Source organism: Hydractinia symbiolongicarpus, chromosome 5, assembly GCF_029227915.1.
Source record: "Hydractinia symbiolongicarpus strain clone_291-10 chromosome 5, HSymV2.1, whole genome shotgun sequence".
Classification (NCBI taxonomy): Eukaryota; Metazoa; Cnidaria; class Hydrozoa; order Anthoathecata; family Hydractiniidae; genus Hydractinia; species Hydractinia symbiolongicarpus.
This window is the reverse complement of record NC_079879.1, coordinates 24,506,398-24,522,691: the sequence shown is the minus strand read 5'-3', so window position 1 is coordinate 24,522,691 and position 16,294 is coordinate 24,506,398. Positions and strand designations below refer to the sequence as shown.

The 16,294-nt window shown below is 33.0% G+C and overlaps 1 protein-coding gene across 3 annotated transcripts; it reads right to left on the bottom strand.

The window, feature by feature from the left end:
* Positions 1-406: 406 nt before the first annotated feature.
* Positions 407-15,607, bottom strand: LOC130645568 (WD repeat-containing and planar cell polarity effector protein fritz homolog). 3 transcript variants are annotated; one of them, XM_057451597.1, is made up of 26 exons: positions 15,584-15,607; positions 13,641-13,726; positions 13,379-13,423; positions 11,271-11,318; positions 9,402-9,472; positions 9,240-9,299; positions 8,027-8,144; positions 7,775-7,902; positions 6,958-7,035; positions 6,678-6,787; positions 6,496-6,561; positions 6,046-6,145; positions 5,932-5,968; positions 5,119-5,189; positions 4,889-4,939; positions 4,689-4,760; positions 4,255-4,346; positions 3,756-3,860; positions 3,356-3,461; positions 3,015-3,129; positions 2,462-2,585; positions 1,917-1,980; positions 1,664-1,760; positions 1,114-1,356; positions 866-903; positions 407-675 (listed from the first exon to the last, which is right to left on the bottom strand). In XM_057451597.1, exons 2-26 carry the CDS (start codon positions 13,699-13,701, stop codon positions 625-627), a joined length of 2,151 nt encoding a protein of 716 aa, XP_057307580.1. In that variant the 5' UTR covers positions 13,702-13,726; positions 15,584-15,607; the 3' UTR covers positions 407-624. The 3 variants fall into 3 exon arrangements, with proteins under 3 accessions (XP_057307580.1, XP_057307581.1, XP_057307582.1); XM_057451598.1 differs by having other exon boundaries at positions 407-672; XM_057451599.1 differs by lacking the exon at positions 11,271-11,318.
* Between the last annotated feature and the right edge of the window lie 687 nt (positions 15,608-16,294).

Below are 16,294 nucleotides of genomic sequence, written 5' to 3'. Positions count from 1 at the left end.
CGTGTAATTCGAAAATTTAATTCCTACAAAAATTTATTCTCTTAGGGTGTGCTCTGACTAGTTTACAGAAAGATGATCAAAAATCAGCTTCACTTGAACTGCATTTGCACATTCTCGACCCCAGAGCTCTTTGAGATAAACTCGAAAGTACTTTCAAGGTTTTAATCTCAAAAGAGCTCTGGGGACAAGAATGGCCTTTGCAGAACATAAACGGCTTATAACGCGTTTGATGCTTCGCTTGGTCTTCCATTTTTGGTTTAATGCTAAGCTAAGTTAGACCTCAATTTTAAAACCTAATTTTGATGTCATGTCATTTACCATACCTTAACATCGAATAAAGTACAGACGAGACAATCCTCGAGATACAATTTTTTTGGTTCATGAGGCCACAAGCACACTCAAAAAATGTTGTCACCACCACCAAGTTATTCTCATATTTACAAAATTACAAATTGTTTTAAAAATATATATATAAATATATAAATCTCATTAAAAAATAAATAAAAGTGTACACACACACAAATTTGTATTGGTCGTGAGTTGAAGTTCAATCAACATTAGTCACACATTTCCAAAGAGAGCAAGTTTAAGATTATCAGCAAGTTGAATTTCAACTAACTTTGGTCACACATTTCCAAAATGAACCAGTTTGAGATCATCAGCAACACCATTCTGCTGAAACAAAGAAGATTTTAAAATAACATTTTAAAATTTTTACTAAAGTACGTACTTTCGAGTATTGACAATATTTAAGTTCCCTCCACTGGCGTAAACAGCCTTACCAAATACTCGGTATCATCTTTTCGTCATAAAAAGAGCTCAGAAAATGTGTTATCATTACATATTAAAATCCGAGTATTCTCACCTGTCTATCGGATTGTCGTCCGTTTGTAGGAAGTTGTCCTAAAAAAAACGGATTTCAATAAACTACATGTTTTTTTTTCTAAGCAAGTGAAAATTCGGATTTCACAAAATCCCGAAATTAAATTCCCGTCAAAATTTATTTTATTTCTAGTCAAGATTTTTGTCATAACCACTATATTTTTTTTCGTTATATTTTTTTCCCTTTAGGTATTGCCTTCTGATAATAAACATACGGTTATTACATCATACCTGAGCGACTTGCTAGTGCCCATGCCACCGGATCGTCTTCTACTTTATCGTCATCTGAATCTTCAAAATTATATCGCACGGGTTCATCTTCATATTCTTCTTTTACTTGTCGCCGACGGCGTGGCTGACTGTCATTTGACGCCAATCCGTTGATGTTTACATTTTGTATTTGACGGTTAATTTCGATTAAATGGTCAGTGTTTATTTCTTCCGACAAATAATCTGATGGCACGTCACTTAAGCCTGGAAAATAAATTACCGTTACCGTGATACTTATTGTGTAGCTTTTGAAGAAAGAAATTCTATTTGGAATAAAATAAAACGGAAATTTAGAGATAAATTTTCGCCGGGTATTTCGAAAGGAAAAAATTTTTCGTGGACACCGTAACCTTTTCACCTACTATCCTCTTCTTTCTGCATTAAATATAGTAAATTTATAAAAATTTCTTTTTTTAGTAACAAGACTGCAGTTATTGGGTATGTTATTAAGTGTGTTGCGTTAGTCTTGCAAGCAAAAACTGGATTCAGTTTAGCAGAAAACTGGGCAAACCTTCATTTTTTTCGAGATAGTGAATCTGCAGCGCTCGTTGTTTTGAAGCTTCCGCTAAATCCAATTTCTCTTCATCCACTGCCAAATAATGGATATCCTGAAGTAATAATAAGACAAAGTAAGTAAAAATTTTCACCTGCAAAAAATATAATTCTATAAAATATATCAAAATATTCAGAGATCACAAGCAATGATAAGGCGAGATAAGTAAAGTTAAATTAAGCTGAAAGACTGCATGGTAATTTTTACACACCATAAATAAATCTTTGGATCCAATATCAACCGCAAGTAAGAAAGCTTTTTCAAATCTTTTGTGTCTATAAAAAAAGGTAACTTTAATATTGAATTCTACAGAGCAAATAGCTTTTTAAAAAATCTATCAATGAGAAATGTTTCTCTCTTTTTTTATAGATGTGTTAAAATTGTATATCCACTAAATTAACTGGAGCACGAATTAATTCAAGACGCGTTAATATAAATTCATCACCGACTGGTAGCCTTGTGATAGAACGTTTGCTTCCAAAGCGAAAGGTCTTGGGTTCCAACCTCGCCGATTTATGTCAGGGACTATAAAAGTGTGAATCCATCCTTCCTGCTTAGCTTTCAGCTCGAGAATAGGATTGATATCTTAGGTGGTTGTCTGTTCGTCAACGGCTTCCGTAGCTCAAATGAAAGCTTTAAAAGCACTAGTACTCCTTTTGCAGGACCCTCGTTGATAGCTGTACCAATGAGAACTGAAGTTCGTGGGGTACTAGAAGGGTGTACTGGATAAAGGCATATCAAACAACGCAATTCTACCTCAACAAATGATGAAAAAATCTTCGAGCAATTCTGCTGATATCATCCCTATATTGTAAAATGGTATTTTCTACGAGTGGTCTCACAGGTGCGTAAAAACTTCCCAACGCTTCTTCAATACATCCTATTATAAGCGAATAAACATATTTAATATATTTCTAAAAAAAACGAATTTAAATTTTTTAGTAGAAGTAAATTTTTTAGAATTTAAAGTAACGGGAAGTTTTAACGTCCTTGGGGATTCCATCCTAACGGTTGGCTTTTCCTTCCATCCGACTGTAACTATGTTACATGCCACACAAGCCGGTTAACGGTCAGTAGATGGCGCCAAATAAGCTGACAACACTGCATTTAAGTGCGCCGGAGTGGGTACTCAAACCTGAAACCTTATGATTACAAGTCAAATGTGCTACCACTGCACCATCTCCGCAATAGCAGTATTGGTCTGTTATGTGCAAAACTCAGTTTCGAAAACAAGCGGTTTAACAAAGGTTTGCAGAAGTTACTTGCAAAGATTTTTTGCATGTTGATGTTATAGTAATCAATGTCTTACCTTCAACGTCTTTATTGAAAGGTTGTCGAAACAAATGATCAGTCAGCAACACCAAACAGTGAAAACAAACTACACCATTCGTGTTCCAATTTAACGCACCTAACAAAGCCACACCCTAAAATTAGAGGAGTTCTATCAATACTTAGTAAGTAATTCAGTAAGCAGATACTACCGTTCAACTAGCTGACTGAATTCGTCCAAGAACTGAAATTAGGTCTGACTTCATTGCAAGTTATAAATTATAATTGTCAACTAATTTATAAAAATACACTTTTCTATTTTTATTTTGATACTGGAAGTTAAATTAAATTTCAAATTACACAATTAAATTTCATATCAACCTCTTCCAGTTGATCGTGCTTCGTATATTCACAAACAAGTTCCACTGGTGTGATTTGTCCTTGCGTACACACACCAAGTTCAAGACGCAACAGACCCACTGGTCCTCTAGAAAAGATATCATATACCGTGAATGCTAATTTGTCCTAGATAAGTTAAGTTGGACAACATTTAACGATTCAATTTAACGAAATTCACTTTCTTATAAATTTGTTAATAAAATCTGGAGCAAGTAACACGACATCTTACCAAGCCAACAGGTTTTTATCATCTCTATCGTAAACACTAACATATAGCCTCTCTATTTTTTGCTAAGACAAAAATATTTCTCTAAAGCAATCAAATAACTTGATAAAACTTCACTGCTTGCTTAAATAGAGTTCCACATTGGATAGAAAATACCTTTCAAAAACAAGAAATATGTCGTCACTGCAGGAAACGGCGTCTGGAGTTGGACCCAGTCCACTATCAAGAGCCCAACATACTTTCTTTAGTTTTGGTGAAGAGCTACAGAAGAAATAAAAAAGAGGCTGAGAGCAAGTACGTAGGGAGGAGAGCGTTGTGCTACTTAGAGAAATCCTCCAAAAATTAATTTTGGATTATGACATTCTTGCAGTAAAGTTTATTTTTGCCAAAAAACGTGATTTAAAAGCACGGTAAGCGCTTATACAAAATAAATTATGGATAAAATATTTGCGAGGTACTTTTCTGTCGTTTTAGTTACATTTAGGTGTCAAATACGATATCAAAGATGATTTAAAATGTTGTTTTTGTTATTATTGCTCATAAAGATGTCTCTACTAAGTTCATGGTAAGAATGCATAGTCCATTGGAAATCAAGTTTTAGTTTGTATAAACAAGTCCTTCAACTTAAAGGATTATATTGATAACACAAACTTACAAGAAGTATTGAGACAAACATAAATAACGTTGAGAATCCATCACATCAGATATCAGTTGAACACACAAACAATTTAAAGCTATATCGAAGATCTAAAAAAAAGAAAGAAAAAAAGATGGAAATAATTACTGCGAAAAGATTCAAATTGATATGGCTGATATCACAACCGTGGAAATTATTACCATAAACAACCACACGTAATTAAGAACGATGTTTCTATCTACGTAAGACGCACTCAACGTTTATTTACGAATGGAATGTTTGCAACATACTTATTTTAACTTAACGTTATAAGGGCACGTACGTGGTTACAACATCCAAAACCTCACACAAACATTTGGTCTTCTCAAGGATATTTTTGCTTTTCATTTCATTAACAGAGTTGTCTGGTAAGGTAGTAACACACGAGAAATTTAATCACGCTAGTACATTACCTGAATATCACCTTTAACATTTGAAAGAAGAAAGAGATAATCAGCTGGATGCCAAGAAATATAATTTGAAACCTAAACAAATATTTTAACATATATCTATACTTAAGTATATATCTGTTACTATATATCTGTAAGTATATACCTGTTAGTATATATCTATTAACACATAGTATATAGTGCACAAAACAAATCAAACTTACAAAAGCAGATTTTACTGTTTTAGCTTTTTGGTGATATTCATTCCATAATATCTAAAATAGTTGGACAGACATGACATAAAAGACAAACTTATAACAAAAGAAAACATATTCAGGTAACGATTTTATTACTCACAAAATTAGTTTGTAGCAGAAAGGTTAGAACTGTTACTCATTATTTATCAAGTCAATGAAAACAAGAACTAAAACACATAGCTACAATTTTTTCTTACTAGTGAACCATTTGACGATACCAGCACTATTTTATTTTGAAGATGATTCCTGCATTGACAAATAATTTTTGCTGAAATAAGAAATAGAGAATCTGCATTGCATCTTGCTACAACTTATTAACCTCAAACAAATTCTTAAAATAATAAAAAAAAGAATTTAAAGACTGATTTCAATTGCTTTAATGAGAGTTTTGTACGACAGCGTAGTGGAATTGAAATTGAATGGAAGAGTTAAAAATGCTTAGGTATTACATGCAACTTAATTTGCTTGCAATCGAGAGATTTTGTTTATTAAAACATCAGAAGAAGTAAGTAAGTAACGGGAAATTTTAACGTCCTTGGGAATTCCATCCTAACGGTTGGCTCTTCCTCCCTTCCGACTGTAACTAGGTTACATTACCGCCAGAGATACGTATAGCATTGCTAACTTGATTGCCTGCCACACAAGCCGGTTAGCGGTCAGTAGATGGCACCAAATGGGCTGACAACACTGCAATTAAAGTCCGGGGTGGAGACTCGAACCTGAAACCTTATGATTACAAGTCGAATGCGCTACCACTACACCATCTCCGCTCAGAAAAAGATTTTACATTTTCTTGGTGGGAACTACCATTGTTAAATCTGCAATAACTCTTCAAAAAAAATGATCAACTACTTCGCAAGCAGAGCTTAAGTTCAACACCATTAACTTTTACCCTGTTTAATTAATTACGTAAGTGTATGACGTCACACAAAAATTGACAATGAAAATTGGTCTTAGCTAATAATTACCGATTTCAAACAAAATTAGTAGAAATATAAAAATTAACTCACATTTTATTGGAATTGGCGTGTTGCTGATTTTAGAAAACTAAAAAAAAGTATATCAGGTCTTAAAGCTAGTCTTCGATATCTTTGATTGACAGCATTAAATTAAAAAACACCTACTTTTGTACCGGATAATTCGTAAACACAAGATTCGACTAAATACTTGGAACTAGATGACTGAGATTGCTCAACAGTTAAAACTTGATTTGGTTGAGTGTGGCTATAAAATGTAAAAGCTAAAATTAAATTTATAACACAAGTGTATAAATAAAAACATACGTGTTTTATTGACCCAACAATCTGTTTCACTGATCCAGCGTGCTCACATTGTCAAATAATATGTTTTTGGAGTTAGCATTGTTTAGTTACTGACTCAACAAACGCTTTACTGGCTTAACAATGTGTTTCACTGACCTATGAAGGGTTTTACTTTTAACAGTAATTTACTGATTTAACAATATGTTTGGCAGGCCCAAAAATGAGCGAGCATCATTATCGTGTTGTACTGACTTATGAATGTGATTTTATTTCTCCATTTGTTTCAGTGGTACAACAATCTGTTTTACTGACCTGAAAATCACATCAAGTAATTCACCATCAGTTCTTGTATAAGCCTGAACATCAATCGTAAACACACTAAAATAACAAATCATTATCTAAAATATAGTAGAAAGAGTTACTGATATAGTAAACAATATAAAAATCTGTCAGTAGTACCATGTTTCAATTTCAACAGTATCTCTGATTGTTACCTTGATATTGTAGTCATTGATAACAGCACAATGTTTGCTCTGTCTGCATCAGAAGCCAGTGGAGACCATGGCCATGCTTCTGCACCTGAACTAGTCCACCAAACACAAAGCTAAAATATCAGATTTAAAATGTGAATTGACTTCCTTTCGGATTAACTCCAAAAAACTACAGTATAAACAAGTTATTTTCGATATTCTAATGACAAATATTCTAAGACCTGATGAATATTAACTTTACTTTTATAGGAATAGTACAAAACCTAATCTAAATAAACCTTACCAGATTTGATTGTATATTACGTAGACAATGTCTTTTTACTCTTCTGCCGCTTGGACCAGGTATATCTATCATAGTCACCTTGATGTAAAAACATCGAACAATGAAAGGAGATATAAAAACATTTGAAAAAATATTTATTTAGCAATTTAAAATGCAGTTTATAAAAACCAAGGCTATAGGAAGCTGATGGAGAAAGGGTTAATCAATTAGCTTCCAACGAAATTGATTAAAAACAATATACATTGTTAAAAAAATGATAAAGATATTCTTATATCAAAAGCTTGTAAAAAATTGATTGTGTAAGAGCACTCTATGTTGACTATAAAAACTTTCATATTGTAGGGTTTTGCTACAGGGTAGCTACTCTTTAACAGAGTGAAATTTAAGGAGATTTAAGGTAAATTTTTCCCTTTTTTAAGATGAGGGTATTTGTATAAAACAATTAAGGAATTTTGAAGACATTTTCATATTATTCCAAAAATATTGAGGAGACTTTGAGGGAAATTAAACATGAACAAAGAACGAATTATTGATGTAGCCGTGTATCTATGCATTTCGAAAATAAAAACGTGCGACAGGGTGTAAAAGTAAAATTGAGAAGATTTTAAGGAGAAAGTTGTTTAAAAATCTACTTTGGAGATTTGCAGAGTTTTGATGAGAATTTTTGAAATTGATGAGAATTAGGGGGCTTTTTCAAAATTAAAGAAAATGGAGGAGTTTCGAGAAGACTCTTTTAAAATCGAGGATGCGTGCAATCACAAAACAACGTTTACTGTACACATTTAAGACATTTCCTATAGACATTTCCTTACTGTACCTTTGGTTCATAAAAACTAATTTTCTCCATGTCTCTTCTTTCATTGTAGATCTTTTTAGAATAATTTACAACCATAAGTTTTGATTTTTCCAACAGTGAAAAAAACATGTAATTTTCTTCCATTACACCTGCGAAATAAAGAAGGACATATTTTACTTCTAGTAAAGCTATTTATTTCAAAAAGTTAGAAATATAGTAACTAATACTACCTACATAACATTCTCAAAAATTTTAAAAATCAAAAACTTTTACCATCAAAAATATATTCTGAAAATTTTCCAACCAGTGTTTTGTCAATTACTATTTTTTCAATATCTGGAGAATCAGCAGCAATTGAGATGGAGACAAGTACTGTATTCGACAACACAAACTAAAAATAAATAAATTATGTGACTCTTACCCTAACTTGTTATACAAAAACGATAAAAACAAGACCAATTTTCCATTTACACTCCTTTTCTGTAAAAGTAATTTGACTTTAAGCCCTGGGGGGCATAATGGCCCTAGGGGGCATAATGACCTGCAGCACATTTATTGTGCTGAAACCATTTTGAATGCTTTATATTTCTTACCCTTTCTTGACTTTTTCCCAATTTTTAACTGATATTATGGGGAAAAAATCAGTCATATGGAGGTAAGACATTTTTTAGGGGTAAACTATCTGTAATTTTATTCTTTCGCATGCCATATGGCGTTTTTTCAAATTTCTATATATAGCTTAAATACATGGTGGAATTTATGAAGTATTGTATTTATTATTTGGTACAAAAAAACACATTTTTTTTGCAATCTGGAATTTGAGAAAAATTACCGCATTTTATTTTTGAAGTCATATTGACAGTGATGACGTCATAGCTGAATTCTTTTTTGCAATTATTAATGGAATAGGATTAAGGACTGACCAAGTTTTAATTCGCTCTAATTTTAAGCCATTCTCAAAAAAAACAGATGGGGACCATAATGCCCCCTGGCCCTTTAAGAAGCCTGGGCTTAATAGGAATAAAAATCTGAGCAATAAATGATTTCTAAACTCTAGGACACCTATGCCTCTTACATATCAATTATTAAACCAAACTGTATATTTTTTCTTCTTTGAGACGTGGTGAAGTTTCAGTAGAGTTCTCTTTTCTTAGGGTTACAATATGTTTGACATAAATTTCTTTAACTTAATTTCAAAAAGCCTTAAAAGCCTTAAAAATAGAAGAAATGTGAATTATAAGAAATTGTATCAGCAATTGCATTTTTCAATTTCTATTATGATTTTTTTATACAGTAAATCTAAACGTAATAAGAGTGGAACTTTAGAAGCAGTGAACTGATGTTTCAGATCAGAATTCTCCATGATGCACTTTCTTTTTGTTTCTTTAATAATGCATTCTCCCGATAAATCTCTCCAATAATGTGTTCTCCTAATATGTCCTCTTATAAAAAGCTGTTAAGTTGAGAAACTTCGGAAAAAATTTACCTGCAGATTTCTTGTGTTTCTCCAGGACACACAGGCTATATACTGACTTTCCAACAACTCCTAAAAAGCATTCAGTTCAAATGTTTGTTCAGCTTGATCTCAGAATGCTTGTAAACAAAATCACAATAAAGTAGACAAATAATATTTAGAAGTAAGATCTACCTCCAACTCATTTAAATTTTCCCTTAATCTTTCAGGACGTTTGTTGCTTAAAAACCATGGTGTACCTCGTCCTAAAAGATCATAATCAATAAAATCCTGAACAAAATACTGTACCTGTGGGTAAAGTGGCAAAAATTGAAGATTGTAAGAAATTAGCAATTTTTATATAATGTATTTCCAAAGTTTACTGGCTACTATCCCCAATAAAAAAATAGAGCTTTTATAGTCTGGCACCTGCCAAGCATTGACAAGCTGGAACCGTTTGACAATTTTAGGAAATATGCAAACTGCTGTGTATAAACTTTGTAATGCTTAACAAAACAAACTTAAAAATGTGTGATGAGTTTTGGGGCTACAGCCAGATCTTGAAAATTTAGAGTAAGTAAGGATCATTGCGTTACAGTATAGATTTTGATAACGATAAAGATCATTGCAATAACGGAAATAAATTATTAGCAGTGATATAAGCAAATCGTTACCATTAACTAAATGTAGTATGCAGCCTATTTTGTCCTCACAGTTTAGGAAAACGATCTTGTCACTGGTAATAATTTAAGGAGTTAAAATACTGTTTTTGCTAATAATTGGAATGTTAAGGCCTGACACTTTTTTCTACTACTCACTCACTTGTAAACCAATAAAATAAGTATGAAAGCATTATTTAACTGCTGCTACACAATCTCTCATGATACTAATACATGTATAACTAAGAGTAGATACATAGTCCTAACATATGGGAGACATTGCTTTGATGATAAGAAAATCAGGCAGACATCAGCAGCTTTTCTAAATTTGAACCTATGCAAAGTAAGGAACAGTGTAACAAAAGAGAGCCTTTGTTGACAGCATAAAATATATCTTTAAAACTGTTTGCTTTCTTAATCAAGTGGATTTTGCCAAAGCCATTCAACTAGGCTGTTGCAAAGTAGACCTCCTTTTCAGGTAACATTCCTTTCGCAAACTTACACTTTTTTTAAAAAAAAGGTGAACCACAGTAATGGAGTTTCTTTTATCAGAGGCTTTACTACAATACTAGTCATTAGCCCGTGGAAAAATCCACGGGTTCCGCCCGTCCTTTTAATACCACAGTGCGTGCGTCTTGCTACTTGCTCAGCTAAGCTACCATTTTGCGTGACAGACAGACAGACAGACAGACAGACAGACAGACAGACAGACAGACAGACAGACAGACAGACAGACAGACAGACAGACAGACAGACAGACAGACAGACAGACAGACAGACAGACAGACAGACAGACAGACAGACAGACGTATATGGGTATTATAATATAGATTGATAGGACTTCTGTCTCGATACCAACTGCATTTTTGTTTTATTTGTTCTCTAGCTCTTATTCTCCAACTTTGATTTTTGTTATACAGTGGCATTGCTTGTAAACTAGACCCCTTATTAAAATAATTAAATTTTAAAACTTTTAATTTAAGCACCTCATCACATGCCAAAGGTGCCTATATAACAGGTTTTCATTGCAAAAAAGAGAGTTGTTAAAAATAAATAATTAATGCACTTTCTCATTCAACTTCACCTTAAAAAACTATGTACATTAGCCAGAAAAAATATAAAGCATAGTTCAAGTAGTGTACATTTTAGTTTTAATTTTAAATTAAAATATTCCAAACCTTTTATATGAAAAAGAAAAACACTTTGTGTTTTTCTTTCATAACATTTCCAATAATGTTTATGTCAAACTGAAAGGAAAAAGCACCTGGGCATAGAGGGAGAGGCTCATAAAATTATTTCTGGATTAAGATGGACAGGCACTTAGAGGGGATCGCTAAGAAGGGGGGTCTTAAAAGAGTAATACAGTTTACAAATTACCAAGTTTAAAAAGGTTTAATTTACCCACCTTCAACATATTTTCTTTTTACATCACTATATGGATCAATATCTGAACCTTAAATAGATGATATTGAATGTTAGTAGTGTATTATTATTCTGGCTAGTTCTTACTCACAAAAAGCCAGTCTAACATTCATAGATGAAACACCGTTTGGAATGTGACAATTTTTGTAAAAACGTAAAACAAATAAAACTAATGTAAGCACAAAAAATAATACGAAACATTTTCTATTTTTTTTATTTCTAAAAAGATGTAATTTACTTTAGGCCATTGCTAAAAATATGGCCCCTTCTTATATGGTCTCTGTAAAGCACACCCTGAAGGATTTTTTAACGTTGTTACGCATCCATGTTTCTTTTCATTTTAGCCTACTATACAGTAGGCTTAAACGAAATCCATGAATACTAGCCCATTGTATACATAGAATCGAAGATTCTTAGAATCTAATGTTCTACAATACGACAAGAAGGATTCAACTTTATTAGATATTATGGAAAGAGGCCGAGCAGGTTTAAACATGCATCCAAAGCAAAAACTATGTGTGTTTGTTGGGAGGAATGGACACCGTTATATGAAGAGACTTGATTAGTCAAGAAAAAAGTATGATAAACTAAAGTACAAGACAACAAAAAAGTTTTCCGATATCATCCCCAGCAGCTGTGTGCGTATGTACTACTATATGAAAAAAATTTAATTTATCCAGTAAAACATAAAATTTGGCAAGTAATAAGTCAACTTTGTTGCTTTTTGTAAACTTGTGACTTGATTGCAAATAAGAAAAGAGTCAGTTTTTACTTCCCATTAAACAGAATTTGTACTATGAACCCCCAGCCCCCATAGTTAAGGGGGCGGGGAAGAAAACCTAAGACCTACTGGCACACCTGCTTTATTTCAGTACTTAATTGTAGTACTCAACCTCAACAAAATATATAAACCAACCAAGCCTAACACTCTAACCATGGAATTTAATGACAAGCAATTTAAAGTTAACAGGTACGGTCACGATGATACCTTGTGCACAAAGTCCTAACATGTTCAAGATCAATTATATACTAAAGTGTACTGTACTGATGTGTACTGTACGAATGATCCCTTGTTTAGAAATCACATAGAAAGTGTAACTGGTACAGGAAAAACTTCCTGAATGTTACAAACCTTATGTACCAGATCACAGGAAGTGATGTTTACCCTATCGAAAAGCATTGCGTTACCTTAAATTGAAAATTGTTCACAGCTGCGGTGTCTAAACACTACTGGCATCATTCAACCAAATTGATTCAGTGGTACTTTACACACAAATTAAAGGGCAAATATATCTTATATTTTGAGATGCACTGAGAAAATTCAAAGAAGCTGTAAATGATACAGAATTATCGATGTTTGAAAAATCATTAACCGATTGGTTCCAAACCTTAATAACAACAGAATAAAAGTTCACCAACCCAAACCTGGGTAGGAAATGTTTATTGCTACCTTACAACCACACCTTACCTAACAACCTCACTGCTACTACTGGTGCAATATTATATAGTTGTGAGAAGAAGTGAGAAAATGTACAAAATGTGATGTTATAGTGTTTAAGAAGCTGCCAGTTGGTTCTGCCCAAAATTCCAGATAAACCCCTAATCACCAGGCTAACAGCAAATAGAAAGGCAGTTTCAATACATATGACTTGGTGTGCCTTTAGTCCTTTTATAGGGCGGCCTGCAGGTCAACGAAGACGGTCATTTTAGATGATTATCTTACACCATTGCTTTAATAGCTATCAAAAGTAAGTACATATATTTCACCTGACCATTTAACTAAAACAAATATATTTTTTAACGATGGGCTTAGGGAGGAAAACTAAGACACTGTATTTTTTCACTGTATTTTGCTTAATGCAGATATCTTTGCTGATACCTGCAAAGATCTTTCTGGTAGTAAAATTTTGAAATATTGCACAATTTCGGAACATCCCATAACAACGCTTTTCATGTTACATAAATTTAATAAAATGAACAAACAAACTATATCAACATTTTGTGATGAATAGACATCATCCCTACAACCTAAAGTGAGTAAAACTAACACTGAGATCAAATATTAACTAAACATTGATATGAAAAAAATACCTGAACTTTTCTCATGATATGAATGTATTCCTGGATGTTGAACAGCTATTTTAATAAACAACAACAACAAAATTAATATCATATTGCATCGAAATAATAATAAACAAAATAGTCTTAAAATTGTAAGGTCATGCAATTTATACCCTGGCAAATTAGTTAGAGTTTTCTAATCAAAATACAGTTTTCATTTTCTTTTAAGATGCAGAGTGGAAGTTTTTCCATCTGATTAAAATTTTTTAAGCATATACACGAACATTTTTACCTTGAGGTTGCAAGTTTCGTCTTGTTGACCAGATGTGAAATAAAGCAAGAAAACCGGACATGCCAATTTAAGTAAAAGTATTAAAACTAAAAAACAAAATTGAATCATAACAATACAGCATAAAAATTCCACATTTCCTTACAACTTGAATTAATTAAAGGTAAAATTGTTGTGTAAAATCACTATTTAGTATTGTTGTTTGGAAATAGTATATTTATGTGAATAATGCTAGTATGAGAATGCTTATACCTTAATAAATACATATTTAAAGATGAACATAGCAATTTCAATAATGTGCAGTCTTATAAAAAATCTAAATCTATAAGTGCAAAATCTTTTTACGGACTATAGTTTAGTGGACAAATTTCAGCTTTTTTGCAAAATTTCGCCAACCTTAAGTAAAAATTAGGTCAGCAAACCGATCTGACAGGTCAGCAAGGTCGACACAAGCAAGTCTATTCATAGCTAACCATGACCATCTTAGCTAATTCACCGACTCCTGACTTAGTTAAAAGAACTACGTGGACATGAATCTCTATTGCCTGGCCACTTGCTCATTGGTAACCAGGTCTTACACAAGAAATCCAGCCATGCGGTTCTTAACTAATGCGGAGGTAAACGCCAACAGAGTACGGATCTGCAACATTACACTTACAGGCGAAATACACATTATATCATGGATTTAATTGTAGAAAAAACCTGTTGCAGGGGATTTCTGTTACAGAGGTTCGATAACGGGGATTTCGGTCAGGTAAATCATTTATTCTGTATATTACGAATGTTAAAAAGTTATATGACAAAATGGGGAGTGCACTTCGACGAGCCAACATTCCTTCATTCGTTCGACCAGGTCTGATAAATGCAGGAAACTTAATTGACACTAACAAAATACAGACGCTACACTGAGTGCTCTCAAAGAATCTTGTTAATAGAAAGTAAAGCTCCAAGCGAAATATGGAAACGGTAACAGTTTGTTGAAGCTATATTTTTATTACTTATTTGTGACAGAAGGTCGGTTTTGCTGAAGTAATCAATTAATTTTCTCGGCATGCCGACCATGGAAAGAATATAGGTCGGCATGTACAAGCCTACTTCAATTTAATGAAGGTCGATTTTCAGGTCGGCATTGCCGAGTGATGACCTAAATTTACAGGGCTTAGACATTTTTTGTTTGTTTTTCTTCCCTTTTAATGTCACAAAAAGTATCCTGATATTAAAAATATCAAGTATAAAAAGTAGAAAAACAAAATTCAACAGTTTTTTCAGAAAATAATTAATAAACAATTATTGGTGGTATTTGGGCATTGGTAGAAAAAAAAAGGTGGTATTGCAATGCCTAGCCCAATTTTTAATGAGAGCAGACTACTACCATGTGTAAAACAGACTAAGTTAGGGCATTCAGTATGGGACAGATTAAGGTTGAATGTCTGCGTATTTTTTTTTAGCTAGCAAGTAGTGTCTAAAGATCCAGTATATCTGCATTAAACACTTTAAGATTTCCTTACTTTCAAGCCAAGGGGGGGGGGGTGATTTGGTTCTTAACTACTACAACACATCCATCGTTGCCTGGCTGATTAGGCAGGAATTCTAAACTTTTTGGTGCAAAGAAAGAGTTTTAGCTAAACATATCAGAAATGCCCTAATGTTCCTTCCTTGAAGTAACTGATATGGTAGATATATACCACAAAATTAGTAAGGCTTAGTCAAGCAAAGGAGTCACGTCAACACCTCTGTGACTGACAGACTGTTGACAAACATTTGACTTTTTAGCTGGTCTAAACTTCAAACCGTAAGTAAGTTAAAAGATACTAAATCCTATAACCTTTATTGACTATTTCTAGGCATTTTTTTTTTAATTATCTAAAACTGTATAGCCAGAACATATCGTATGGTAACCTATTACCAACAATGCAAAACAAAACTGAACATAACAAACGTTATACCTTAGTTTGTTTACTACCCGGATAAAACCCTGAAGTGTTTTTTGCGGGGCACAGGGACAGGCTTTCTCTGGTACAACCTTGTCTCCCGGGGAGCCTCTTTTGGTTTTTTTATAGGAACGAATAAAAAGTCATCGTATAAAAAAAAAACGAAATACAAAACGATCCTTAACATTAACCCGTTCTTTGTATTTAAGATGGAAAATACGTGATAGCTTAAGAAATTTAGCGACTGATATGCGCAAAGACAAAAGCTCCAGTTAATGCTATCTTAATTAAAAAGCTTAAGAAAATCATTCGAAAAAACAATAAACTCAAGACTATTTATTATAGTCAATTCGTTCATTTTCTACTGAAAATGGCTGATTGGATCATGAATTAGCGTATATAATTAAAATTGAATCAGAACTATATTGTGCATCGCGAAAATACTGCCTGGTAGCGATCAGGATTCGAATCACGTTCCCCAGAACTGGAATTCGTGAATGAACTCACTACCATACGCGTACTAACCACGTGGTATCTGCCCCTTTTATCAGGATCTAAGCAAATGACACATAATTATATTTTTTATCAATTTCTTTATTAAATCTTGAAACTAAAAAATGGAGAAATAGATGAATCGAACAATAAATAAAATGGACAAAAATGGAAAATCACCAGTTTTAAATACATCTTGAAAAATGGATGTATCTCTTTTTAATTTAAAACAGA

What these genes read in the sequence shown, in the direction of transcription:
- LOC130645568 (XM_057451597.1), bottom strand. Translation starts at nt 13,701, where the DNA reads ATGTCCGGTTTTCTTGCTTTATTTCACATCTGGTCAACAAGACGAAAC. An exon ending in TTAGTTTTTATGAACCAAAG is followed by an intron (nt 7,036 to 7,774) that starts GTACAGTAAGGA and finishes TTTTACATCAAG; the next exon opens with GTGACTATGATAGATATACC. An exon ending in CTATCTCGAAAAAAATGAAG is followed by an intron (nt 1,357 to 1,663) that starts GTTTGCCCAGTT and finishes TTTATTTTCCAG; the next exon opens with GCTTAAGTGACGTGCCATCA.